At 46.2% G+C, this 25,959-nt stretch overlaps 1 protein-coding gene across 6 annotated transcripts in view; it reads left to right on the top strand.

Annotated features, from left to right (window-relative positions):
• Positions 1–25,959, top strand: part of LOC147010306 (disabled homolog 2-interacting protein-like) — a 137,570-nt gene that overhangs the window by 110,229 nt on the left and 1,382 nt on the right. For all 6 annotated transcript variants that reach the window (XM_085859143.1, XM_085859142.1, XM_085859144.1 and 3 more), the window contains 10 exons: positions 2,946–3,162; positions 3,619–3,772; positions 7,534–7,666; positions 8,340–8,484; positions 9,004–9,148; positions 9,583–9,819; positions 10,197–10,404; positions 22,682–22,854; positions 23,756–25,373; positions 25,593–25,709. In XM_085859143.1, coding sequence (XP_085715269.1) covers positions 2,946–3,162; positions 3,619–3,772; positions 7,534–7,666; positions 8,340–8,484; positions 9,004–9,148; positions 9,583–9,819; positions 10,197–10,404; positions 22,682–22,854; positions 23,756–25,373; positions 25,593–25,709 — 3,147 coding nt within the window. The remainder of the gene's footprint in view (positions 1–2,945; positions 3,163–3,618; positions 3,773–7,533; positions 7,667–8,339; positions 8,485–9,003; positions 9,149–9,582; positions 9,820–10,196; positions 10,405–22,681; positions 22,855–23,755; positions 25,374–25,592; positions 25,710–25,959) is intronic.

Below are 25,959 nucleotides of genomic sequence, written 5' to 3'. Positions count from 1 at the left end.
ACCACTGAAGGTGAAGGAGGTTATGTTTTGACCCCTTTCTGTCTGTTTGTTACTTGGCGAAATCTTCGATTTTGTCAAGTATCTTGGTCTGTTCCGTTTGTTGGTTTGTTTGTTTGTTTGTCCGGTCATCTACAGCCCAAACGGCTGGACCAGTCGTTCTTAAATTTTTACACCTGATAGGCAATCCACCTGAGATGGTCTGCGTCCAAACCCCGTCTTAATCGGACGAAACCTCGCAATGTGACGTCACACAACGTGAAAACACATTTTTGGACATAACTCAGTGACCGGAAGTCATTACGACTTCCGGTTGACGCCAAATTAAACTTCATTCAAATATCTAAATGATTTCTAAATGCATCTTATTACAAATTACGCATAGTTTTCGCAAGCGTATGACGTCAAAATTTTGCCTATTGACGTCATTTTTTAAAAGTATTTACGCTCGTGTGCAGCCGAAACTACTGAAGCAATCATTCTCAAATTTTAACACGTGATAGCCAATCTTGCTGAAATAGTCTGGGATCAAATCACGTTATAATCGCACTTAACGTCACCACGTTACGTCAACAAAAGGTGAAAACAAGCTTTTGAACATCTCAGTGACCGGAAGTCGTAGCGACTTCCTGTTGACGCCAAAACAAACTTCAATGGAATATCTCAATGTTTTAAAATGCATGTTGGTACAAATTATGCACAGTTTTCGCAAGCGTATGACGTCAAAGTTTTTAGCTATTGGCGTGATTTAAAAAAAAATTATATTCGTTCTACAGGTCACAATTCTTAACTGATTTGGATGAAATTTTAAGAGCTGATAGAAATCTACAGTGCAAAAAGATATGTGACTTTTGGTGATGTTCAAGATCAGGATCTGGATTCTGCATCACTTTATATTATCGCCCATTATAAACCAATGGGGAATTTTGTGAACTACACATGGCTATTTCTCAAACCGTTTTGCACTTATTATATCGAAACTTATACTGTCTATTTATGCATGTAATATTAACATGTGTACAAAGTTTGATCGAAATTGACCCAAGGTCAAGGTCAGGGTCACCCAAAACATGAAAAACACACATATAAAATACATATTTTTGTTTTACAACATATTTCAAACCTGATAACGGGATCGTAAAGCGGGTTGAAAAGCAATGTTCCGAGGTATTTTCAAATATTTTCTACCATCAGAATGAAGGCAACAAGCACCGATGATAAGTTGTTGAATGTCACATGGTGGCTTTAAATGAGTTGTGAAAATTCTCAATCTGCTGCCGTTACCATGACAACGCGTGCCTGATAATTGTTATTTGTGACGTCGCGTCATTTTATTAATGTATGAACAAATAAACACCACACATTCCATGACATTACAGCTTGGACCACCACACGGAAAGGTCAACTAATTCGCCAAGTGTTGTGCTTAGGCCTCGGTCACATTTGCCACGGCAACCGTGGGGTCTCCAAAATCTACGGCCACTAGCAATTATAGGGCAGCTGCAGTATTTCCACGGTCACACAATGTAGCAGTCACATCTGTTTTTATTTTTCGGGGAGCTGCACGGCGTATTTAGAAATTGTGGAGACCGAAAATGTGGGGGTGCCGTACGGTCTTTGATTTGATGTTGCATGGTGACCTTAGGGTGTTCCTGCGGCGGCCATAGAATTTTCGAGGCAGATGCAAGATGCCCGCAAGGCGACCGCAGGGGGACCGCAGGGGGGCCCTAAGGCGAACGTGCGGCCAGACGGACGGTAACGAATGGGTTAATTTTTTTTTTAACCAGTTCTTTTGTTTCGGCTTGTCAAATTGCTACGGCGAACGTAGAAATGAAAAAAGTTATAACTACACGTTATAATTCCACGGCGACCTTACGGCCTGTAAAATATAGCCATATGGCGGAGGGCCACCCTGAGGCCACCTCAGAAACTCTGCGGCCGCCGCACGTTTCTGTCAATTCAGAGGGCGTACGGCCGCCGTATCCTCGCCGGAGCAAATGTGACTTAGGCCAAAGCACGATTTTTCATTTGTTTGTCTGTTTGTTTGTTTGTGTACAGGATATCTCAAAAAGTTGTGCACTGGTTTGGACGAAACGTGGTGGACAGGTTGGGTGTGTGACAAGGAAGAATTGATTCGACTTTGGTGAAGATCCGGATCTGGATCAGAATTCGAGAATTTTTTTTAAGTGATTCTTCACCATTGAGTAAGAGGGCTAAAAACCATGTATAGCACGATATCTCAAAAAGTTCCAGATGGATTTGGACGAAACTTTGTGAACAGGTTGGGTGTGTGTTATGAACGAATCGATTCGATTTTGGTGAAGATCCGAATCTGGATATGAGAATTTTTGAAGTTTACAAGTGATTCTTCACCATTGAGAGATGGGGCTAAAAACGATATATAGCATGATATTCCAAAAGGTTATGGACGGATTCGGACAAAACTTGATGGATGATTTGGGTAGGTGACAAGAACAAGCCGATTCGATTTTGGTTCTGAGAGGTTTGAGGTAATTTTGTCATGTTCAGCTGCTTGACCAATGGGACATTTCTTTGTTTCGTCACGAACAAGGTGTAAAAGAAGTGACTCTTCCTCACAGCTAATTGAAGACAACAATTTAGGATGTGTTGCCGTTTTATCGTGACACCACCAAAAACAACATGTGGCACATTTTGGACAGCACATGCTTTTTGTGTTTGGTGAAAGTATCCACGTGTATGCACCACTGTTTGGAAAATGTCGAAGCAGACATCCGTGAGACACCTTTGCAGCTCTATATGCTCGTCAACCAAAAATACTTGTGTGACGCTCGCTTTCTATTTGATTTGACTTGATACACCTGCTGGACCTTTCAGATGCTGATACTGCTTCCATGTTGCTTCCCTTATGTCTGTTTAGGCCTTTAAGCTTGTGTTTCTAAGATTGAATGAAACCTATGTCTCCCTAGGTGTGTTTGGATGGAGCTCTTTATGCATGTACATCAAGTAAACCTAGGCTGGAGTCCTTAGTTTGGGCTGAAGTTTTTGAGCTGGCAGGTCTTCCTCCAGTTCGACATGTTACTTTGTACTTGTACAAAGACTCTGACAAGAAGACAAGAAGAGGCGCCTCTCAGAGAGATAAGGCATCGTATTTGGGGCTTGTGAGCATTCCAGTTGATGGCAGAGGTAAATGATTGATCCCTTAGTCATCCATCCGCATCACATTTTCACTGTATTACCTTCTCAGATATCTATGATCCCAATTGAATTGTGCTCCATCTTTCTTTCATCCTGTTTTACCAATCCCCAGTTTTATATTTGCATATAATTTTCAAATTGTCCCTTTACCAAGGAGTATGGGTCAGCAAATACCAAATCATTCTGTGCTTGTAGATCAATCAGGTTTCCCATTTGTGAATTGTTGAGCTGACACATTTATTATGATTCACAATGATGACTCTGACTGGATTAAATTCAATGTTTCTGAAGCACTATTATTCACTCAAATAAGTTTTCTCCGAGCTTGCTGTCTTCACGATTGTCTATACTCTTTTTCAGTTACTACTTTTCTTGCCTTATTACACTAAAAGTCCTGTACCATACATCACACAACTTCACTCCAATTTTAACCCATGACCCCAGCGGAAAGTGGTGCAAGCTGGTGCCATTTTGGAGAAAAGTGGTATCCACTCTCGGGTCCTCCACCAGGAAAAGGCAAGGTCGTGTCTCCTGTTCCAGCGCTGAGACTCAAGTGGCTTCTGCGTTCACTCAACGTGCTTCCTGTTGAGCAGTACAGGTGGAGAGAGAGGCAGAGAGAGGCAGAGAGAGGCAGAGAGAGGGAGAGAGAGAAAGAGAGAGTGGTGGGAGAGAGAGGGAGAGAGAGAGGGTGAGAGTGGAGGGAGAGTGGTGGGAGAGAGAGAGAGGGAGAGAGAGCAAGAGTGGAGGGAGAGTGGTGGGAGAGAGAGAGAGTGGTGAGAGAGAGAGAGGGGGTAGTGAGAGTGGTGAGAGAGAGTGTGAGTGTGTGTGTGTGTGTGTGTGTGTGTGTGTGTGTGTGTGTGTGTGTGTGTGTGTGTGTGTGTGTGTGTGTGTGTGTGTGTGTGTGTGTGTGTGTGTGTGTGTGTGTGTGTGTGTGTGTGTGTGTGTGTGTGTGTGTATATAGTTCCTATAGGAAGTGTACACCCCCTTTCAAAATTTTCACCTTTTGTTGCCCTTATAACCTGGAATTAAATGACATTAAATCAGACTTTTTCCACCTTTATTTATATATCATAACCCACAACTTCCAGGTGAAAAACAAATTTTACAAATTTCAGAAAATTTATTAAAAATACAAAACTAGAATATCTTGGTTGGATAAGTGTCCATCAAACACCTTTGACAGCAATTACAGCTGTGAGTCTGTTGGGATAGGTCTCTACCGACTTTGTACACATTGATTGGGAAATATTTACCAATTCTTCTTGTACAAAACTGTTCAATCTTAGTGAAGTTGTGTGGGGAGCGTTGATGGACAGCGATCTTCAAGTCATGCCTCAGATTTTTCATTGGATTGAAGTCTCTTCAGAGAATCCTTGGCTTAATTCTCCAGGGATTCTGACTGGGCCACTCAAGAACATTCATCTGTTTGTTCCTTAGCCACACCAGTGTGGCTTTGGCAGTGTGCTTTGGGTCATTGTCATGCTGAAAGGTGAACTTCCTTCCCAATTTCAGCTTTCTTGCAGAGGGCGCAGCCGGTTTTCCTCTTGGGTTTTTCTGTATTTTGCCCCATCCATTTTCCCTTCTACCCTGACAAGTACCCCAGTCCCTGCTGATGAGAACCATTCCCATCGCATGATGCTTCACAGTAGGGATGATGTTCTTTGGGTGATGTGCTGTGTTGGATTTGAGCCCAACGTAACATTTTTCATTTATGCAAAAAAGTTCCATCTTTGTTTCATCAGAACACAAAACTTTTTGCCACATGGCTTCAGAATCCCTGGAGTGTTTTTTTTTTTTACATACCTCAAACAGGACTCAAGGTGGGCTTTGTTGAGTAATGGTTTCCTTCTTGTCACCCTACCTTACAGGCCAGACTTGTGGAGTGCTTGGGATATCGTTGTCACATGCACACAGTGACCAGTCTTTGCCATAAATACATGTAGCTCTTTCAAAGTTGTCATTGGCCTCTTGGTGGCCTCTCTGTTCAGTCTCCTCCTTGCTTGGTCATCCAGTTTGGAGGGATGGCCTGATCTCGGCAGGGTCTTGGTGGTACCATATGCCTTCCACTTCTTAATGATTGTCTTGACTGCACTCCAAAGGATATTTGAGGCCTTTGAAATATTTATATACCCATCCCCTGATCTGTGCCTTTCCACAACTTGATCCCGGAGGTCTTTTGAAATGTACTTGGTGCTCATGGTTGGGTCTTTGCTGTGAAATTCATTACCCAACAGAGGAAACCGACAGAAACAGCTGAGTTTATTCTGAAATAATCAGAATCACTAGAATTTAACATAGGTGGGGGGCAATTAACTTGGTGTGTGATTTTGAAGGGGATTGGTAACACCTGGGCTAATTTGCAATTACTATTGTAAGTGGGGGTGGATGCTTATCCAACCAAGATATTCTAGCTTTGTATTTTTAATTAATCTTCTGAAATTTGTAGAATATGTTTTTCACTTGGAAGTTGAGGGTTACATTATATAAATAAAGGTGTAAAAAGTCTGATTTAATACAATTTAATTACAGGCTACAAGGCAACAAAGGTGAAAATTTTGAAAGGGGGTGTACACTTCCCATAGACACCGTATGTACATACATACATACTAGTGGGGCATGCTTGCACACTGTAAGGAACTATTCGGGTGCATCCGATGTGCATACATAAAAAGCACAGGCTTTATAAATTTTGTGATGTGGATTGTGAGAGAGAGTTTATATATTTGATGAAGTGTATTGTGCTTGCATTCTGTAAGTAACGATATAAACAACTCAAGTAAATCAAGAATTAGTGATTGGAATGAGGTCTTTATTTAAAAAAATTTAAAGCTACAGTAATTTTTGATGTAAATATGGCAAAAGTTATAAAATAAGATGCAGAAGAGGTACGTGTTAGCGTTGCCGAGCAACCAGTTCAAGTGTAAGCTCCAATGTCTTGTCTTGGGTCACGTGACCCGCAATGAGACTGAGGCTGCACCAGCCGATTTTTACTCAGATATTTTCGTTTATGGAAATTTTCCAACGGTTTTGTGATTTTCCCTGGAATATTGGCTTTGTGTTACATCAGTTTGCAAAATTTCAGCTTTCTCCCGTACTTAGAAGGTGCTAAACATTTATATCAGTGAGTGAATCCATGCTTAAAAGACCTTCACATATCAGATACTAGCTGGGGCAACCCGGCGCTTCCTGGCTGGGTGCAAACCTTTTCCTGGTGGTGGTTTCGGAATGTGTTGGACATTGAAAAGCTATGGAGTTATTAGCCTCATGGTGGTTACCTTTTGCGTGTGGGCCAGCGGCAGCACTGCCTGAACCACATCCCAATATACACTTTATGGCAGCCTTTTGTTGCCTCAAAACGGATGTCGAGGCCAACGCGTGGTAGCTTAAAACCCAAAAGACCCAAAAGACCAAAGTGAATCATAACTTTCTTCCTTTTGGATAATTGCACCGTAAGAGAGGGAAAGAGACAAAGGAAGAGGGAGGGGTAAAGGGGGAGAGGGGAGAGAATAGACAGAGAAGAGAAATCAAGAATCATTGCTCACCTTCACCCCTTCGTTCCTCTTTTTCCCGCCTTTGGAACAAACTCCCGCACTCTCTTCAATCCCACTCTTCCCTCCATGTGTTCAAAACAGCTGTTCATCACCACCTCTTATCTTCTCCCATCCAAAACCACGATCTTTTCTTCCCCTGTTAATCCACCCCAAACCCACATCCTTCAAATTCCCTGCTTTCCTTCCTGAAAGTTCCTGTAATGTAAGGACCTGAAAGTCTCTGCAGTGTCCATCTTGTTTACCCTGTGTACCCCGTCTCATCCCTCTCCCTTCTACAAATCTCCTTATGTCTCTGTTCCCCATTGTTTTGTCCTTTCCTCTCCTGCCCCTCTTATCTCCTGCTCCCCTTGTTGTACATTCTGTGTGTTAGCTCTCATATGAGCCTTGACAATGTATACAAATATATATATATACATATATATATATATATATATATATATATATAATAATAATAATAATAAATATCGCCAACTCCCTGAACAAATTAAAAATTGTTGCTCTGACCAACTTCAATAAAATGTCAGGTTGCACGAAAGACGGGTCAAAAATGTTAACAGGCCGAGCCCACAATAAGGTGGAAAAATAATCAAAGTTGTTAAAAGTAGTTGGAGAAATATAGAGTCCATGTGTGCGCACACACCTGTTGGTTACTGACATGATTGAATGAAGTCGTTTCATACTTTGAGTGTTTCCTTATTTACATATTTTAATGTTAATTCGATCGTATGTCTCAATACACTATTTGCAATTTAAGGGACTGAGAGAAAAGAGCAGCTATTTCACACCCTATCACTCCCACTACTCACAGAGAGCTGGCAGAATTCCTGGCAGGAAACTCCCTCCCATTATGCCTGCTGGTAGAGCCGGGTCTTGGTGCTCGTGTCAGAGAAGAGGTGGCCAGGGCCCTGGTACGGTTTCTCCACGCTGTTGGTAAAGCCAAGGTATGCGGCTGCACATCTCTGTCCATTCTCTCCCTCTCCCCTCCTTAACCCCTCCCTCTGCCTTTGTCTCTTTCCCTCTCTTACTGTGCAATTATCCAAAAGGAAGAAAGTTATGATTCACTTTGGATTCCAACTTCTGATTATTGATTGAATTATTTCATTTGTACCTTGGTATGCTTTCATCCAATGATTTATTTTCTTTATAATTCTTCAAATCATTTTCTTTATCCCTCAGTTGTATTTGAAACAACCTGTTGTTTTTGTCTTTTTTCTCCTCTCACACCCTTTCCCAATTTCTTCTTCTTTTCCTGTGGCCACAGACAGATCCTTCATTAGAGGAAAATGTATCAATTTCTGTTATTGCTCTCCCATTCTGTGTTCCTCTATCCCCAGAAGCTGCTGATTGTGATGTCATGGCCGATCCAATGAGGTGTGATTATTTTGTGCAGCTCATGCTGTCTCGCCATTTTTACATTTCTTGATTTCTATCATCTTATCTGTTTCACTTTCTTTCCCCTTTTCCTTCCCGCTTTACTCCAGGAGTGGCTTGCAGGTTTCACACTGCTCCTCTGTCTTTCCCTTTACCTGTACCTGTCCTTGCTTTGCTCTCTTCATTTGACTCAGTGCACCCTCTCCCACTCACCTTTCCTTCCTTGGCACTCCCTCTCAACAGGAACTGCTTACAGAGCTTGTACTGGCTGAGCTAACAAGGTGTGGAGATAATGAGCTGCTGGTGTTTAGGGAGAACACACTGACGTCTCGTGCAGTGGAGGAATACATGAGGCTTATTGGCGATGCTTACTTGCGGGAGGTACTGGGTGAGGAATGACAAACACACACAAGGAAAGGAGGAGAAACCTGTGCATCTTCTTTCACTTTTACCTCAGTTCAGAAAGCACTTCAAGGAGTTGAGAATTCAACAAATATTTGAGAACCGCTGCATTGTAAGGTATCTGCAGTATATGACTGTTGTCATATTATATTGGCATGCATGAGGGACAGGGAGGGAGGGAGGGGGAGACATAAAGAGAAATAGAGACAGAGGGAGATGACAAAGAGAATAAGATACAAACAGAGAGAGGCGGAGAGAGAGGGGGATGGGAGATATAAAGAGAAATAGAGACAGAGAGAGGTTGATGAGAGGGAGATATATAGAGAGAGGTCGATGAGAGGGAGAGACAGATGGAGATATATAGAGAGAGAGGGAGATGTATAGAGATTTTTTTTCTTATTGTTGTTTAAGGAATCTGTTCCATAAGTTCTCCAAAACATGATTGACTCACTCCAACACTCACTCACTCCAACAGGACATTAACAGGTTGTTGTCCCTAACACAGGGGATTTTGTCCGTGTGCTGTACTGTACTGAGGAGGAGTGTGAGGTGGAACCTGCCAAGTGTTCTGTTGTGGAACTTCTTGCACACCGGCGCAACTTGCGCATCTGCTGTGAGCTCGTCCTTGGCAAAATCCTTTCCTCATACAGGTCCTGAAGGGAGATCAATGGTCTTTGTTGGAATTCCTGTCACACTCAGTTTTGTATTTTTCTTTATCTTTTTGTTTCGTCCCACAAATGTTGTTTCTCACTGAAAAATTTTATATTAGTATGATTGTACTGTCATAGTTTGTCTGTCTGGTTGTTTTTTGTTTTTGTCTGCCACTACTAGCACACATACATTCTTTGTCCCAGCTCTTGTTTTATTTTTTTTTTTAGATTTTTAGTTTCTCTTTGTTTTGTTTTTTCTTCTGTTTATCCATTTTTACATCAATGTTGATTAAAAGAACAAGTTTCGTCCAATAAAAAAGGAATCCCAATTATCTCGTATCTGACCTCTGCACCTTCATATGTTCATGCAAACACGTTCCCTCTCACACCTCTTCCTTATTCTACATCTCTTTCCTTTCATTCCCCATGCGCAGTTCTTTCCCAGTGGAGTTGCGTGCGGTGTTTGCCTCATGGCGCCGCCTGTGCGTGGCACGTGGTCGAGCGGATGCTGGTGAACGACTTATTAGCGCTGCCCTATTTCTTCGGTTCCTGGTCCCTGCCCTAGCGACTCCCTCACTCGCTGGACTACGACAGGAGGGACCAGAGGAACGTCCTGCTCGGACGCTCGCCCTCGTAGCCAGGGTCCTGAGCAATCTCGCGACATTCACAAAGTAAGAATATGCTTATTATTCACTCTTCTCATCAGGCACAGATCCAGTGAATGAAAACTAGGGTGGGGGTGGGAAATGTCGAGAGGGATCGAGGATTTTGTGCACTGGGGGGCTGATCTCGGAATTTCATTGAAATGGGAACATTAATAATTGGAGTAAATTAATAAATGGGGTAAATTAACAAATGTGGTAAATTAACAAATCGGATAAATTGATAAATAGGGTAAATTTCCAGGCGGGTAAATTAACATGTGATGCTTCTCACACAGGTATTTAAATCTGCAATCATTGTTCAGTGGAAGTTCAATAAATTCGAGATAAAAACCTTTCTCTCCCTCCTTGTCTCTTTCTTTGTCTATCCTCTCCATTGCCATAAGATTTGGGAGTCGTGAGGATTGCCTTGTCTTCATGAATGCTTTTTTGGAGCAGCAGTGTGGACGCTTACGGCAGTTTCTCGCAGAAGTAAGCCGTTCGGAGGTTGAGGATGATGCTTCTCGGACTCACTCCTTCGGTGGCCATATTGATCTCGGGCGGGAGTTGGCCACGCTGCATGCACTGCTTGCTGATGCGCTGCTCCCTGAGAAGGTGAAAACGGGAAACAGACGGGGCAGTGGCGTATAAGGGTTTCTGCCAAGATGGTGGTGGGATCGGTCGGTTGAGAGGGATCGGGCCCTCATCGATAAACGTCCATGCGGAGAATTTACCCTGAAATTATTGAAAAACAGGAACAGTGTGCATTGTTTATATGTTCGGGTTATGCCCATTTGATATTCCCATCTGAGCACTTGCATTTTAATGCTGGAATCCCTTGTTCAAATGTCGTATCATGTGTGGGTTTTTCTTTATCTCTGAATTATTTGTCTTTAAAAAGTAATGACTTCTCATATCCAACTAGAACGGCACTTTAGAGCACATAGTCTCACCTTGGGCATTCCTTCTGAACAAAAATACCATCGTTAACTGAACACGATACTGTTATGACCCACTGCTATTATGGCCCATATACCTGGATCATCCATGCACCCCATTATGTCATGTTGTTTCTTGGCATGGGTTATGAACGTCATAAATTTAATTCTTCACTCACATCCGGTCAGAGATCAGAGATATGAAGTTTCAGATAAGAATTTAAATTCAACCAATTATGGCTGGAATACCACTTCTCCGATGACATCATCATTATCACTCTATATACCTTATTGAGGAGTTCATGACATGGGCCAAGTTTCAATTTTTTTAGTTGACTAGTTTTGGAGAAAATCATGTCCAATTTTTTTCCTTTTAATCCAATGTGGCTGCCATGTAATGTGACCTATGATGTCATAAATTAAATTCCTCATTCACATCCGGTCATAGATCAGACATATGAAGTTTCACATTTTTGGATAAGGATTTCAAGTCAACCAATTTTGTCTGGAATACCACTTCACGAATGACATCATCGAAATTACCATATATTCCCCATGGGAAGTTGATGACATATGCCAACTTTTAATTATTTCCATTGAGCGGTTTTGGTGAAAAGGATGTACAATTTTTTTCCATTTAATCCAACATGGCTGCCATACCATGTGGCCCATGATGTCAAAGTTAACAGGAAAATATTCTCCATGTGGAGACCCTCCTATATTTAAACTTTTGCATCTATCGGACAAAGGTTGCCAGTTTCCGGTTCTGGGTTTGGAGCGTCGACAGGTCTCCTTCGGGGCTCTCTGCTGACGATCTCAAAGTTAAGTTTCCGGTTGTTATCTGTCCCGTTTTAACTGTTTATTTTTCAAACCTACATGTTACTGTGTGTTCCTAATTCGGTTTTGTTTCAAAAATCGTGCTATTTTGTGAGATTTTGTCGACCTTGTCTTACTGGGTGCTTGAGGCCTACCCTTGAGGCTTGAGGCCGACCGGTTCCCCTCGGTGTACGATCCTGTTTATTTGTTTTTTCTCCCCATTACCTTCAATTTCTATATTCCCCACTTTCCTAATGTCCCCCATCCCTCCCAGCAAATGACTATTTCTTATCTTAAATCAAAAAAACAAACAAACAAACAAAAAAAAACACGACCTTTCCCCTTACACACTCACGAGTCTCGATTTTCTTCTTCTTCTTCTTCTTCTTCTTCTTCTTCTTCTTCTTCTTCTTCTTCTTCTTCTTCTTCTTCTTCATCTCTTCTTCTTCATCTCTTCTTCTTCCTCTTCTTCTTCTTCCTCGATTTTATCCACAACACTTCCATGACCTAATCTGTTGAAAACTCTCTCAAACATTAATAATAATAATAATAACAACAAAAAACGATCTCTAATAATGCTTCATCTTCCTCTTTCACACATGTGGTACTCTTTACTGTATCATTATACACTACTCTTCTGCTATTGAAACAGACTGCTCTCAATTCGACCTGTCCTTCATACCTTGCCGAAAAAATCCAACTGTTACAGCGTTTCTTCTCTCCATTCTCTGAATTCGCCTTTATTGCATCCATCAAGAATTGTGTTAAATAGCATCGCTGACCAAAAACTTTAAAAAAAAAACCAAAAACAGTTTGCTATGAATGTTTGCTTTCCATCAACCATTCTTTTTTTCCAACTTCAGTGCCAACTCACCCCTCTCACCCCTCACTCTCAAAGAAACCATCCCACTCTTCTCCCTCCAAGCCTCCCTCTCACCTCTTTTTTTTTTTTTTTTTTTTTTTTTTTGTATACCTTGATCGAGGCTCGTATGAGAGCTAACACACAACTCACAGCAAGTAGGCATGAGACAAGAGGGGCGGGAGTGGAAGGGACAAAACAGTGGGGAACAGACACATTAGGTGAACTGTGGAAGGGAGAGGGATGGGGATGGGACGGGGAACATGGCAAAGAGAAGATGGACATTTCAGGGACTTTCAGGAAGGAAAGCAGGAGAAATGAAGGAAGTGGGCTTGGGTGGATTATCGGGGGTAGAAAAGATCGAGGATTTGGATGGGGGAAGATAAGAGGTGGTGGTGAACAGCTGTTTTGAAAGCCTGGAGGGAAGAATGGGAAAGAATAGAGTGAGGAAGTTTATTCCAAAGGCGGGAAAAAAGAGGAATGAAAGAGTGAAGATGAGCAGTGATTCGTGCTATTGGTAGTTTTACCAGAAGGGGGTTGTTGGCAGACCTTGAGCGCCCTGTGGAAATGTGGTGGGGACAAATCGCAGAGAGAGCAGGGGGGCAAGGCTGGAGAGGAGTCGGTAGAAGATAGAAAGACCACCGACCAACCTGCGGTGATTGAGTGAGAGGCCCAAAGACTCAGCTTCATTGCGGGAGATGCTGATGATCTTAAATGCCCTGGTTTCGACAGCGTGAAGCCGAGAAAGGTGGGAGGCAGGAGCACCAGCCCAGAGGGGAGAGCAGTACTCCATCAGGCTACGGACAAAAGCTTTGTAAGTGGTCAGGAGCTCAAGAGGGCCGAGGAAGGACTTAGCACGACGGAGGATTCCCAGTCGGCGACTGGTTTTTGAGGCAAGGTTGGAAATGTGACTTTCCCAGGAAAGGTCATGGCAGATAGTGAGACCTAGAAGCTTGAAAGAAAAGACTTCTTCCAGAGGATTGTTGAGAAAGTGGATGGGGGGTTTTGTAAACGGTCCTTTCGAAGAGACATAGTGAGAGTGTGAGATTTGTCTGGATTGAAAGACATGTTCCACGTGTTGGACCAGTTTGTGATTTTATCCAGATCTGCAGTGAGTGAAGAAGCTGCTGCTTGCCGGTCTGAGGGATGACAGATGGTACGGCAGAGGGTGGAGTCATCGGCAAAGAGAAATAGAGGATTTTCCAGAGAGTCCGAGAGATCATTGATGAAAACCAGAAAAAGAACAGGGCCCAGAACGCTACCTTGAGGAACTCCAGCCTGCACAGGAAGAGGGGTTGCACACAGCCTGCACCTCTCTCAAAAACTCCCCCCTCACCTTTCTCCCACCATTCATCCCCCTCACTCATCCTTCTCAAAGTTGCCCCCCCCTCCCATCCACAAAGCGGCCTCCTTCCACTGCCCTCAAACCTCCATCTCTTCATTCCACCTCCTCAAATCCTCAAATGCCTTCTTCCCCCTCTCTTGTCCCCCTTCTCCCCCAGCACCAGCGAGCCTTTTCCCCTCCTAATTCGGCCCCGTCCCCTAGCTATTCTGCAATCCCCCACACTCTTTCAACAACCCTCCTTACCTCCCCCCCTCATCCCTTGTCCTACCCTCCCCCTCCCCCACCCCCTGCAGCCAAAGCCTCCTCCCCCCACCCCCTGCACCCAAAGCCTCCTCCCCTACCTCTTCATCAAAAGTGTGGACCTCAAATATCCGGGGCCTTCGCTCAAACCTTTCAGATCTTTCCATACAGGTTGCCACTGACAAATCAGACATAATGTGCCTAACAGAAACTTTCCTCCGCCAAGACATGTCTGACTCCAAAGTATCTCTCCCTAGTTACTCCCTCCTCCGGTATGACAGACCTGAGCCTCGTCCTGGTGGAGGTGTTGCTCTCTTCATCAAAGACTCCATTCCTCACTCTCCATGCACTGCCCTCACTCCCCCACACCCCCAGGAATACCTCTGGCTATGGCTTCCCCTCCACTCCCACTCATGTTTATATGTGTACTGTACCGTCCACCAAACAGTGATGACTCCATCTACACCTCACTATCCGAAAACATGGACCAACTTCTATCTTCTCATCCAAACTCTGTCTTCCTCATATGTGATGACTTCAATTGTCATCATGCCAGGTGGCTATGTGTGGGTACCTCTCTCACCTGTCATGGCACCTCCGCAAAAGCTTTCTGCGACTCATTGGGACTGACTCAATCGGTAAACTTCCCGACCCAGATCTCAACTCCATCTCTTCTGGATCTGATTTTGACAAATTTCCCTGACAATATCTGCTGCTCTTCCTCTGCTCCAATCGGTTCTTCTGGCCATGTCCTTGTCAAAGTGGACATCTCTCTGGCTATTATCAGAGAACCACCTCACTGCCATTGAGTCTGGCATTTCACTCAGGCCGACTGGCAGGTTCTCCAAGCGGCCATCAAACTTACAGACTGGTCTCCTATCACCACTTTCTCAAACATCAACTCATCCTGGGAATTCTTTCAAAGAAACTTGCTCTCCCTCATGCACAGATTTATCCCCTCTCGTCTTCAGTTGTCCTCCCCTCCCTCCCACCCTTGTTTGGTGAAGCTTGTGGTGAGGCAGTTGTCCTGAAACAACTTGCCTTTGCCTCATGGAAAGCAAACCCAACTGAGGGAAATCTCAGTTCCTTCCATAAAGCTCAGAACAAGTGTGTATCTACCCTGATGAGAGCCAGAAAACAACATCTTTCTAATCTCAAGTCTGAACTCTCAAAGCTCTCTCCTTCCTCAAAATCCTGGCGGCATCTAATCAAATCTATTTCTGGTGAATGTTAGCTCTCCATCCCTTCACTTACCTCAAATAGCCGCACTGCTGATACCGCACATGAAAAAACTGAATGCCTAAACTCGGTGTTTGCAGCTAAATCTTGTGTCCAAAACCCATCACTTTCTCTACCCACCTTACCCAGTCACACCCAACTGTCCCTGGACTCTGTGTGCTTTTCTCCTGACAAGGTAGAGAGCGTGCTGTCAAACGTCGACTCAGATTCGGCAACCGGTCCAGATGGCATCAGCCCACGTGTCCTCAAAGCCTGCTCTTCTGCTCTTGCTCACCCTCTCTCTGTTCTATTCACCCTCTCATTTGATCAAGGTCATCTGCCATCTGCTTGGAAATCAGCAAACATCACTGCCCTGCATAAAAAAGGTGCAAAAACAGATCCCTGCAACTTCAGACCAATCAGCCTTCTCCCAATCATCAGCAAGGTTATGGAATCCATCATCGCTTCAGACATTAAATCCTTCCTTTTCTCCAATGGCCTGATTTCTGATCATCAATTTGGTTTCAGACCAGGTCACTCTACCCTGGATATGCTGCTTCTGCTCTCCCATCAATGGATGGAGGTCCTCAATGCCAGACAGGAAATCCGAGCCATATCCCTGGACATATCATGTGCTTTTGACACGGTCTGGCTCCCTGCCCTGCTCACCAAACTCTCTTCCTATGGTATCCAAGGCCATCTCCACTCATGGCTCGCAGACTTCCTCTCCTATCGCAGTCAACGTGTGGCCCTAAATGGAGTTCTTTCATCCTCTCTTCCTGTCCAAGCTGGAGTTCCTCAAGGTAGCGTTCTGGGCCCTGTTCTTTTTTCTGGTTTTCATCAATGATCTCTCCGACTCTCTGGAAAATCCTCTATATCTCTTTGCTGATGACTCCACCCTCTGCCGTACCATCGGTCATCCCTCAGACCGGCAAGCAGCAGCTTCTTCGTTCAAGGCAGATCTGGATAAAATCACAAAAGGGTCCAACATGTGGGACATGTCTTTTAATCCAGACAAATCTCACACTCTCACTATGTCTCTTCAAAAGAACCGTTTAGAAAAACCCCCCATCCACTTTCTCAATAATCCTCTGGAAGAAGTCCTTTCTTTCAAGCTTCTGGGTCTCACAATCTGCCATGACCTTTCCTGGGAAAGCCACATTTCAAACTTCGCCTCCAAAGCCAGTCGCCGACTGAGAATCCTCCGTCGTGCAGTCCTTCCTCGGCCCACCTGAGCTCCTGATCACTTACAAAGCTTTAGTCCGCAGCCTGATGGAGTACTGCTCTCCCCTCTGGGCTGGTGCTCCTGCCTCCCACCTTTCTCGGCTTCTCGCTGTGGAAACCAAGGCATTTCGGATTATTGGCATATCCCGCAATGAGGCTGAGTCTTTGTGCCTCTCACTCAATCACCGCAGGTTGGTCGGTGGTCTTTCTGTCTTCTACCGTCTCCTCTCCAGCCTCGCCCCCCCCCCTGCTCTCTCTGCGATTTGTCCCCACCACATTTCCACAGGGCGCTCAAGGTCCGCCAACAACCCCCTTCTGGTACACCTACTAAAATCACGAATCACTGCTCACCTTCACTCTTTCATTCCTATTTTTTCTCGCCTTTGGAATAAACTCTCACTCTATTCATTCCCATTCTTCCCTCCAGGCCTTCAAAACAGCTGTTCACCACCACCTGTTATCATCCCCCATCCAAATCCTTGATCTTTTCTACCCCCGATAATCCACCCAAGCCCAATTCCTTCAATTCACCTGCTTTCCTTCCTGAAAGTCCCTGTAATGTCCATCTTGTATTCCCCATGTTCCCAACCCCATCCCTCTCCCTTCCACAGATCTCCAAATGTCTCTGTTCCCCACTGTTTTGTCCTTCCCACTCCCGCCCCTCTTGTCTCAGGCCCCCTTGCTGGGCATTGTGTGTTAGCTCTCATACGAGCCTCGACAAGGTATACAAAAAAAAAACAAAGGTTGCAGAGAAAAACATTTTAAAATGCAATGGTTGAATTTGTGGTGTAGTCTGCGGGCCTACGGGGAGGGACATGATGGTGATGCATGATGGGCGTGATGATTGGAGGAGTGGTTGTGGTGGTTATCGTATCTGCAAGGGATATAGGGTGTGCACGCCGTCTGAGGCGTCGTAGTAATGCTGGAGTCGGCCGGCTCGTGAGTGTACCGAATACGGAATAAAGGGGAGCCGCGGGCACAGTACGCCCGCGCTCGCACTCGTGCAACACAGCCCGGCTCGACTGTTCCTCCGCTTCGTGTCTGCCTGCTAAGCATCTCCCATTTCAGTACAGTACAGTTGGCGACGAGGATTTCGGATCGGCGTGTGTAAAGGCGGCAAATGACCCGTGCGGTTCCAAGCTACGGAGCCAAAGGTCTCGCCAGCGCGAACATGGCAGAGGGTCGGTGCACGGCAAACGTACGCGTGCCCGCCTTCGTCGGAATCGACTTCGGCCACGTCGAGTGGGCAACGTTCGTTCGTTTGGTTCATTTTCCTGTTCGTTTTGTCGAGGACACACGTTTCGGCTCGAACGCGGCGTGGGACGTCGCGCAAGCTCTGGAGAATGTCCGAGGTCTCGATGGTCGGGGCACAGCAGATGGTCTAGGGGTCGTCGCGATGGGCCAGGCACGCACGGCCATGCGCACGGTCTGCGGCGCGGGTCGTGGGCGAGCGTGGCAATGCAATCACTCGGACGGCGGTCTGAGCTCTCGAGGTCGTCTACGGTGTGTGGGCCGAGGGTCATCGCCCATTATTACGGTCATAGATGGCGGTGTGCGAAGCGATCCTTCCATCCCGGGTCGAGACCTGCTTGCAATTGATCCGGAGATGACAAGATCAGTGGCAGGGGGGGGGGGGGGAAGTGAGCGAGGCACGGATCGGGTGTCGAATTGAGTCCACTCGTGCTGGCCGCGCATCGCATTCGGCTGTGCCGTGCAAATTCACGACAGAGGAGCGTCCGGCACGGTTCAGAGATCGTTTTATTTCTGGTCTGCGAGCAGCCATCCTACGGTTGACCGACATCACATTCGACTCGGCGGTCGCGACTGCTTCATCTGTCGAGCAGACACTCACGGATGTCCGCGCCATGGCTGGCCAGGACGTAATGAGTAGCTCCAGCTGGAGCATGGCGGCTAATCCCGAAGGCCACGCGGTGACCGCGCAAGTCCGCGCGATGGCTCAAGTGCCGCAGGGTGCTCGCGCGCCTAGCGGTGTGGGACGAGGGCGCGCACCGCAGCACGGTCGCACCGGGAGCGAAGGGGCACCGCAGCACGGTCGCACCGGGGACGAAGGGGCACTGCAGCAGGACCCCGGTGACCTGGAGATCAGCCTGCAGCCGGGGCATGACGATGCCGGCGAGCCAGAGCAGGAGCCGGACCCGGCGAGCCGGACCCTTTTGGGTCGGAATGGGTTCCGGTTCGTACCTCCAGATGTGCCAGTGCTCTCTTCGAGACCTTCGTCGAGTACTGAGGGCGAGGCGCTGGCGGCGGGGGCCGCGTCGATGCAGCGGGAGCGACCGTTCGTTGCTGCCTGCGGCGGTGATGTGCGCTCCAGGATCAGCTCTCGCGATGAGTTCCCGCGCTTCGTTCGCGATGAGTTCCCGCGCTTCGGCAGGGTTCGTGAGGCAATGCGCGTCAGTGTTGTTCAGGCAGCTTCAACAGGTGGCGGTGAGCCCGTGGCGTTAAAGGGAGTCGTGAGTCGCAACATCAAGTCGACAACCAAGAAACGGACTCGTGATGTGGGTTGTGGGTTGTTGTTCAGGGCATATATGTTTTTCCTTGCTCTAGTGATGCAGTTTAACATTGTTGAAATAAGTGCCAGCAGTTCTCATGTGAAAGTGCATTTGGCGGGGATCAGTCAATGGAGTTGGTGTTATGATCAATGTGATGTGGGGGCGAAAAAAGAAGGTTTATTGGCCTCCAGTTGCCCCAGGCCGCAGGTACTTGCTTTGTCATGTGCTGGGATTTTATCAAAAAAGCGCGCTGTACGGAAAAATGAGTTTGCAATACTTCGAATAATGTTCGTAGTGATTTATAACGAGCCTATGATTGCAGTGTGGTTTAAGTGGAGTTGCTCCCGTCTAGCGGCCGTGTGGGTCTCGGAGGTCGACTCAGGACCAAGATTGGTGCCCTGGTTGGCGTTACCCTCACCTCTGGTTGCGAGCGCAGCTCTCTGTGTTCGCTCAAGGCCGTTTGGACGGGCGTTGGCGTCTCAACTGATTGTGGTGCGTGAGTTGTTTTGGCGCATTAAATGCATGCAGCCAGCGGCGCTGTTCAGTGCCCCCGACCAAGGTCTAAGGCTGGCGCCACGGCTTCCAGATAGCGGGCTGCCGGCCTCGGGATGTTTATCTACGTCGGGTCTGCCTGGGGGGAGTGGGCCAGAGGCGTTTGATGGGGCCGGGGGAGGTTGGCTCGAAAGGTCGTTACGACCTTGGCGAGGGCCATGTCAGCATGGGCCGCCTGGGGGCGTTTTTGCTGCGTAGTGCTGCTGTGCTTCTCATTTTGCTACTTCATATCGGTAACGCGGTCAGACCTGGCCTTTGCTGCTCCACTCGCTCGCATCGACACATTATATGATGTGGTGTGCCATTATACTTCGCTATTGGTCATTTTATTTTCATGATTATTATACCGAAGTCCTTATAATGCTTCTTATATTGGTGGTCATTTAATAATCATACTTTTAGGAGGGAGGAGTGTGGTGTAGTCTGCGGGCCTACGGGGAGGGGCATGATGGTGATGCATGATGGGCGTGATGATTGGAGGAGTGGTTGTGGTGGTTATCGTATCTGCAAGGGATATAGGGTGTGCGCGCCGTATACACCTACTACAGACTACACCACAGAATTTACTGACCTGTGATGCAAATGCTGTTCAAATTTCAAGTCAACTGGATGAAAATTGACGATTTTAGAAATTCGGCCAATGTTGGCCTTAAAAATAATTGGTGGTTGAATTTATAGACCTGATTTGCAAATGCTCTTCATATTAAATTCAATCAGATGAAAATTGATGATTTTAGAAATTCGAGAAAGTTGTTGATCTTTGGTCTGTGTTGACGTTTTGACCCCAAAATCAATAGGTTTCTTACTTATGACCATGAAAGGACTTCTTCAAGAGGGTTGTTGAGAAAGTAGATGGGGAGGGGGGGGTTCTAAACGGTCCTTTCGGAGAGACATAGTGAGAGTGTGAGATTTGTCAGGGTTGAAAGACATGTTCAACGTGTTTGACCAGTTTGTGATTTTACCCAGATTTGTAGGGAGTGAAGAAGCTGCTGCTTGCTGGTCTGAGGGATAAAAGGTGGTACAGCAGAGGGTGGAGTCATCAGCAAAGAGATAAAGAGGATTTTCCAGAGAGTCAGAGAGATCATTGATGAAAATCAGAAAAAGAACAAGACCCAAAACACTGCCTTGAGGAACTCCAGCCTGGATAGGAAGAGGGGATGAGAGAACGCCATTAAGGGCTACACGTTGGCAGCAACAGGACAGGAAGTCTGCGAACCATTAGTGGAGATGTCCGTGGATACCATCGGAAGAGAGTTTAGTGAGCAGGGCAGGGTGCCAGACCATATCGAAGGCTCACGATATGTCTCGGGAGATGGCTCTGATTTCATGTCTGGCATTGAGGATCTCCATCCATTGTTGGGAGAGCAGAAGCAGCATATCCAGGGTAGAGTGACCTCGTCTGAATCCAAATTGATGATCGGAAATCAAGCCATTGGAGAAGAGGAAGGATTTAATGTCTGAAGCGATGATGGATTCCATAACCTTGCTGATGATTGGTGGAAGGCTGATTGGTCTGTAGTTGCAGGGATCTGTTTTTGCACCGTTTTTGTGCAAGGCAGTAATGTTTGCTGATTTCCAAGCAGATGCAGATGACCTTGAGTAAATGAGAGGGTGAATAGAACAGAGAGGGTGAGCAAGAGCAGCAGAGCAGGTTATTAGGACACGTCGACTGATGACGTCTGGACCGGTTGCAGAATCTGAGTCGAAGTTTGAAAGCAAGCTCTCGACCGAGTCAGGAGAAAAGGACACAGTGTCCAGGGACTATTGGGTGTGACTGGGTAAGGTGGATACAGAAAGCAATGGGTTTGGGACACGAGATTTTGAAGCAAACACAGAGTTTAGGCATTCAGCGTTTTCACGTGCAGTGTCAGCTGTGCAGCCATTTGAGGTAAGGGAGGGGATGGAGGGGGGACATACACAAGAAACAGACTTAACTAGACACCACTAGGGTTGGGAGGAGGGAGACAGGTTTGAGAGTTCAGACTTGAGATGAGAAAGATGTTGTTTTCTGGCTCTCCTGAGGATAGATACACACTTGTTCCGAGATTTGTGGAAGGAACTGAGATTTCCCTCAGTTTGGTTTGCTTTCCATGAGGCAAAGGCAAGTTGTTTCAGGACAACTGCCTCACCACAAGCTTCAGTGAACCAAGGGCGGGAGGAAGGGTAGGACAACTGAAGACGAGAGGGGATAAATCTGTGCATGAGGGAGAGCAAGTTTCTTTGAAAGAATTCCCAGGAAGAGTTGATGTTAGAGAAAGTAGAGATAGGAGACCAGTCTACAAGTTTGAGGGCTGCTCGGAGACCCTGCCAGTCGGCTTGAGTGAAATGCCAGACTCGACGGCGGTGAGGTGGTTCTCTGATAATAGCCAGAGAGATGTCCACTTTGACAACGACGTGGTCAGAAGAACCGATTGGAGCGAAGGAAGAACATCAGATATTTTCAGGGAAATTTGTATGAAGTATGAAGGTTGCTTTGAGAGGGAGGTGTGAGAGGGAAGCTTTGAGAGGGACGGGAGACGATAAGAGTATGCACGGCCAAAGTTTATGAGGGCGATGAGAGAGGTGGGGAGAGGGGAAGGATGAGACTTGGTCGTGGTATGGTGAAGAAGGGAGCGGGCAGGGTGAGATACAAGATTTGAGGGGTTGCGAAGAGGGGGAGGTGTGACGAGAGGAAAGAGGAGCATGTTTGTTGTGTTGAGTGTATTGACTGAGAGAGTGAGATATCTGTTCGGTTAGAATTGAGTCCACAGATGTTAGAACACCACACACTTTAGGACAACACAGGAGGAGCTGATACTGAAGCAAGCAGAAGATAATGAAGATGTGCTAAGAGCCCATTAAATGTGTAATTTCAAAGGGTTCTAAAGGGTAAATCAAATTGTGTTTGCAACGTTTTAGAAAAAATACCGCTTCATCTTCTGGAATGCTTGACATCATCGATTACTGTCTCGACTGGAGCAGGTACTGGAACACAAGATCAATCTCGATGTTCAACTTGTAAATATATGGCAGCACTCACTAAATAAATCAGTGGAAAAAAATTTTCTGATTAATATCATTTTTCCTCATGTCACAATTTAAGATCTGAGCATGTGATGAATAACCTATTATATTTTTATATACAATGGAGGAGATGCATAATTCAGTAATTTTTGTTTTTATTTTATTTTCCCTGTTTTTCACAAACAAGGGTGACTCCCCATTGCTGGTGGCACTTGGATCACAGCTGGACCCTCTGCCAAGGATCCTAGCTGCTGTAAGGGAAGCCCAAAGGCGACCAGCACCTGCCTCGGCACATGCACGACGTGTCTATTGGGCCAATGGTCTTCAGAGATCCTTTGATGATAAACTTCATCAACCCAGGTTCTTTTCTTTTTTGTAAAGTTTGTTGTAATCAATAAAAATATCCCTTGAACAAGTCATTAGGTCAGCTGTTCCATTTTGCATCCAATGGTATTATTTACAAATACTGGTTTTGGGACAGTTTCCAAATTCCTTTTGGTTTTGAAGGGATTATTGAACACCTTTTCCTTTATTACCTTTCCTGATCTTTTACTGCCATTGAAGTCCAATGAATGCTGAGCCAATAGGAGGTCAAATCAGATGTGAGAGATGAGAAAGTATAGGTAGTGGACAAAAAAACGGAAACACCAATGTAAGTCACTCAATAGGGCATTGGGACGCCACATGCGGGCCAGTCTGGTCTGTATGCGCCATGACAGAGTCCACCAGCATTTGGAATTCTGCAGGAAGGATGCGGCACCATTCTTCCATGAGAAAGTCAATCAACACACCTGTTTGATGGTGGTTGAAAATGCTGTCTCAGGTGTCGTTCCAGAATATCCCATAAATGCTCAATTGGGTTTAGGTCTGGTGACTGAGAAGGCCATGACATATGGGTAACATCAATGTCATGCTCATCAAACCATTGAGTCACCACATGTGCTCTGTGGATGGGTGCATTGGGGGTGGGGAGGGGTCTCCTCTTGTAGCTATGCTTGCCATAATTATAGGTAACCAGACCTGTGTCGCATTTTCATACATGACCCAAAGTATACTGGCATGTTATTGGTTTAAATAACACATGAGCCACACCTGTGTGGAAGCTGTTGCTTGGTGTCTCTCATTTACCCAGGTGTTTCCATTTTTTTGGCCACTACCTTAACTTCAATGCCAACGTGGAACTTTTTCTGATCCACATACTTTCGTTTTTTGATCAATTCCCCGTTTTTTTCATTCCTTGAATGCCCTCTTCTTTTCACAGTTCATCTGATGCCATTGTCCGACTTCCAACCCCAACTCCAGCAAATGAAGAGCTATATTTTGTTACAAAACCAGCAACATCATCAAATCAACCAGCTCCTGGCTCTTTCCAGGCTACACCAGCACCTCAGGCTTCTCGGGCTGAACGAGACGACTCCCCATGGAGTCTCCTTGGAGCTGGGAGTCGCTCGAGTTTACTCGACCAAGCTCCAGATGGCCCGGGGCAGGCTTGGTCTCGCCTTCCTCCATGTCCTGGTCCTCTCTCCTTCCAAAACCCTGCATACCAGCTTGAGGGTCCGAATGTTGGTCCAGAAATGTCCCAAGCTCCGTGGCTTGAACATACTGATGGCAGCCGTGGTTCAGTTGGTTCCTGCACACATGGTGATGCATCTGGAGCAGACTATGCCACACCAAGACCCGGTCCAGACTTTCCTTCGATGCCTGCTCAGCGGCAGCCAAGTGTTGCTTTTGGTGCAGACTTTGTTGGGCTTGGAGGTCCAGCACGCCAGGTTTCGGTTGCCTATGGTCCAGACTATGGTCTGGCACGCCAGACAAGCATGGCAGTCCCCATTTCAACTGACTATGGGCTTGCTCGGCAACCCAGTGTTGGAGTGCCAACAGATTACTCAGCGGCCACACGGCAGCAAAGTTTGGGTCTCGCATCTGATTATGGCCCAAGCCGTCAAGCATCTGTTGCTCAGTTTACAGCTGAGTATCCTGGCCCCACACGCCAGGCCTCAGTGGCTTATGGGCCAGATTACGGGCCTGCCCGTCAAATGAGTGGCCCTCCACCTGCTGCCGAATTTTCAGCCTCTTATGGCTCAGACTATGCTGGTCGTCAAGGCAGTTTAGGTCTTGGGCCAGATATGGGTCTTGCTCGACAAGCAAGTGTTGGAATACAAGACTTTCCAGCTGCCCCTCGCCAGCCTAGCTTGGCCCTTGGATCTGAATTTGGACCTGGTCGCCAAGCTTCAGTTGCTCAGTTTGCACCTGATTTTTCTGGCCCAACACGTCAGGCCTCAGTTGCCTATGGCCCAGATTATGGCCTTGCTAGACAACCAAGTATACCAGCCCAACCACCAGAATCTTATCCACAACCTTATCCCCGCCAACCAAGTGTTGGGCTAGACTTTGGACCTGGCCGCCAGACCTCCGTTTCTCAATTTCCATCAGAATATGCTGGCCCTACACGCCAGGCATCAGTTGCTTATGGTCCAGACTTTCCTGGTCCACCAGGGCGGCAAACAAGTTTAGGTCTTGGTTCAGAGTTTGCTGCAGGGCGTCAAGCTTCAATTGCTCAATTTCCAGCTGAATTTACAGGCCCAACTCGCCAATCTTCAGCCCCAGCACTTCAACCAGTGGAATATGGGAGGCAAGGTCTCGACTTTGGTAGACCAGATTTCCAGGGTGGCAGAGGGGCAACTCCCGTGGTTCCTGGACAGCCAGGGTATCCAGTACTTAGGCAGCACAGTGCTGGCCCTGATTGGTTGGGACCTCGACAACCCCCACGTCAGCTGAGTGCAGGTCCAGTGCTTATTGGGCGGCAGGAGAGTGCATGGGGAGAAGGACCCGGAACTGGTGGAGAAAGGGATAGAGTGGCGGCTGGATACGGCCATGAGGTGTGGTCGATTTTCGTTGCTGGTTTTCCCACTTGTTTCTTTCGGGTTTTCCCATTTATTTATTCTTCTGTCCTTTTTTCGCTCCTCCTTTGTTGTCCAACATACTGCCCTAATTGCCATTTGTTTGGCTTCCAAGTGCTCAGAAACTTAATGCTGTTGTCAGGTGGTGCTTTTCTTCTCACAAAAAAACCTTTTTCCTTGGTGTTACACAATGCTCAGGCAATAGGTGTGAGCTCCTCACTCTCACCAGAAGAGCGAACTGCCTCCTGGTTGGTCAGCATGCTGAACATGGCAGATGATGGAGAAAATGCAAGTTATCGTGACGCTGGAGACAAAGTGAGTTCTCAACCTTACCTTTCCATCAGATATAACTTACAGAAAGGTGAACACAATACCAGCATGCATGTATCAGTTGTATCACTGTCTGTTACAGAGCTCTTACTTCCCTCAGATTTGAATGATTTTACTGTGAATAATTTTGTCTTGCAATTCAGGATATCCATCTAGTTTGAAAAGAACACCGAAGACTGGTTATTCCAAGCCATTTGATATTGCCTTTAGGATGGGCGTTTGGGTTTGGTTTTTA

This window comes from Eptatretus burgeri, chromosome 16 (assembly GCF_056783735.1).
Source record: "Eptatretus burgeri isolate ZD-2024b chromosome 16, Ebu_testis_v1, whole genome shotgun sequence".
Lineage (NCBI taxonomy): Eukaryota > Metazoa > Chordata > Myxini > Myxiniformes > Myxinidae > Eptatretus > Eptatretus burgeri.
Note: the sequence above shows the minus strand (reverse complement) of the source record. Positions and strands in the feature narration are given on the sequence as shown.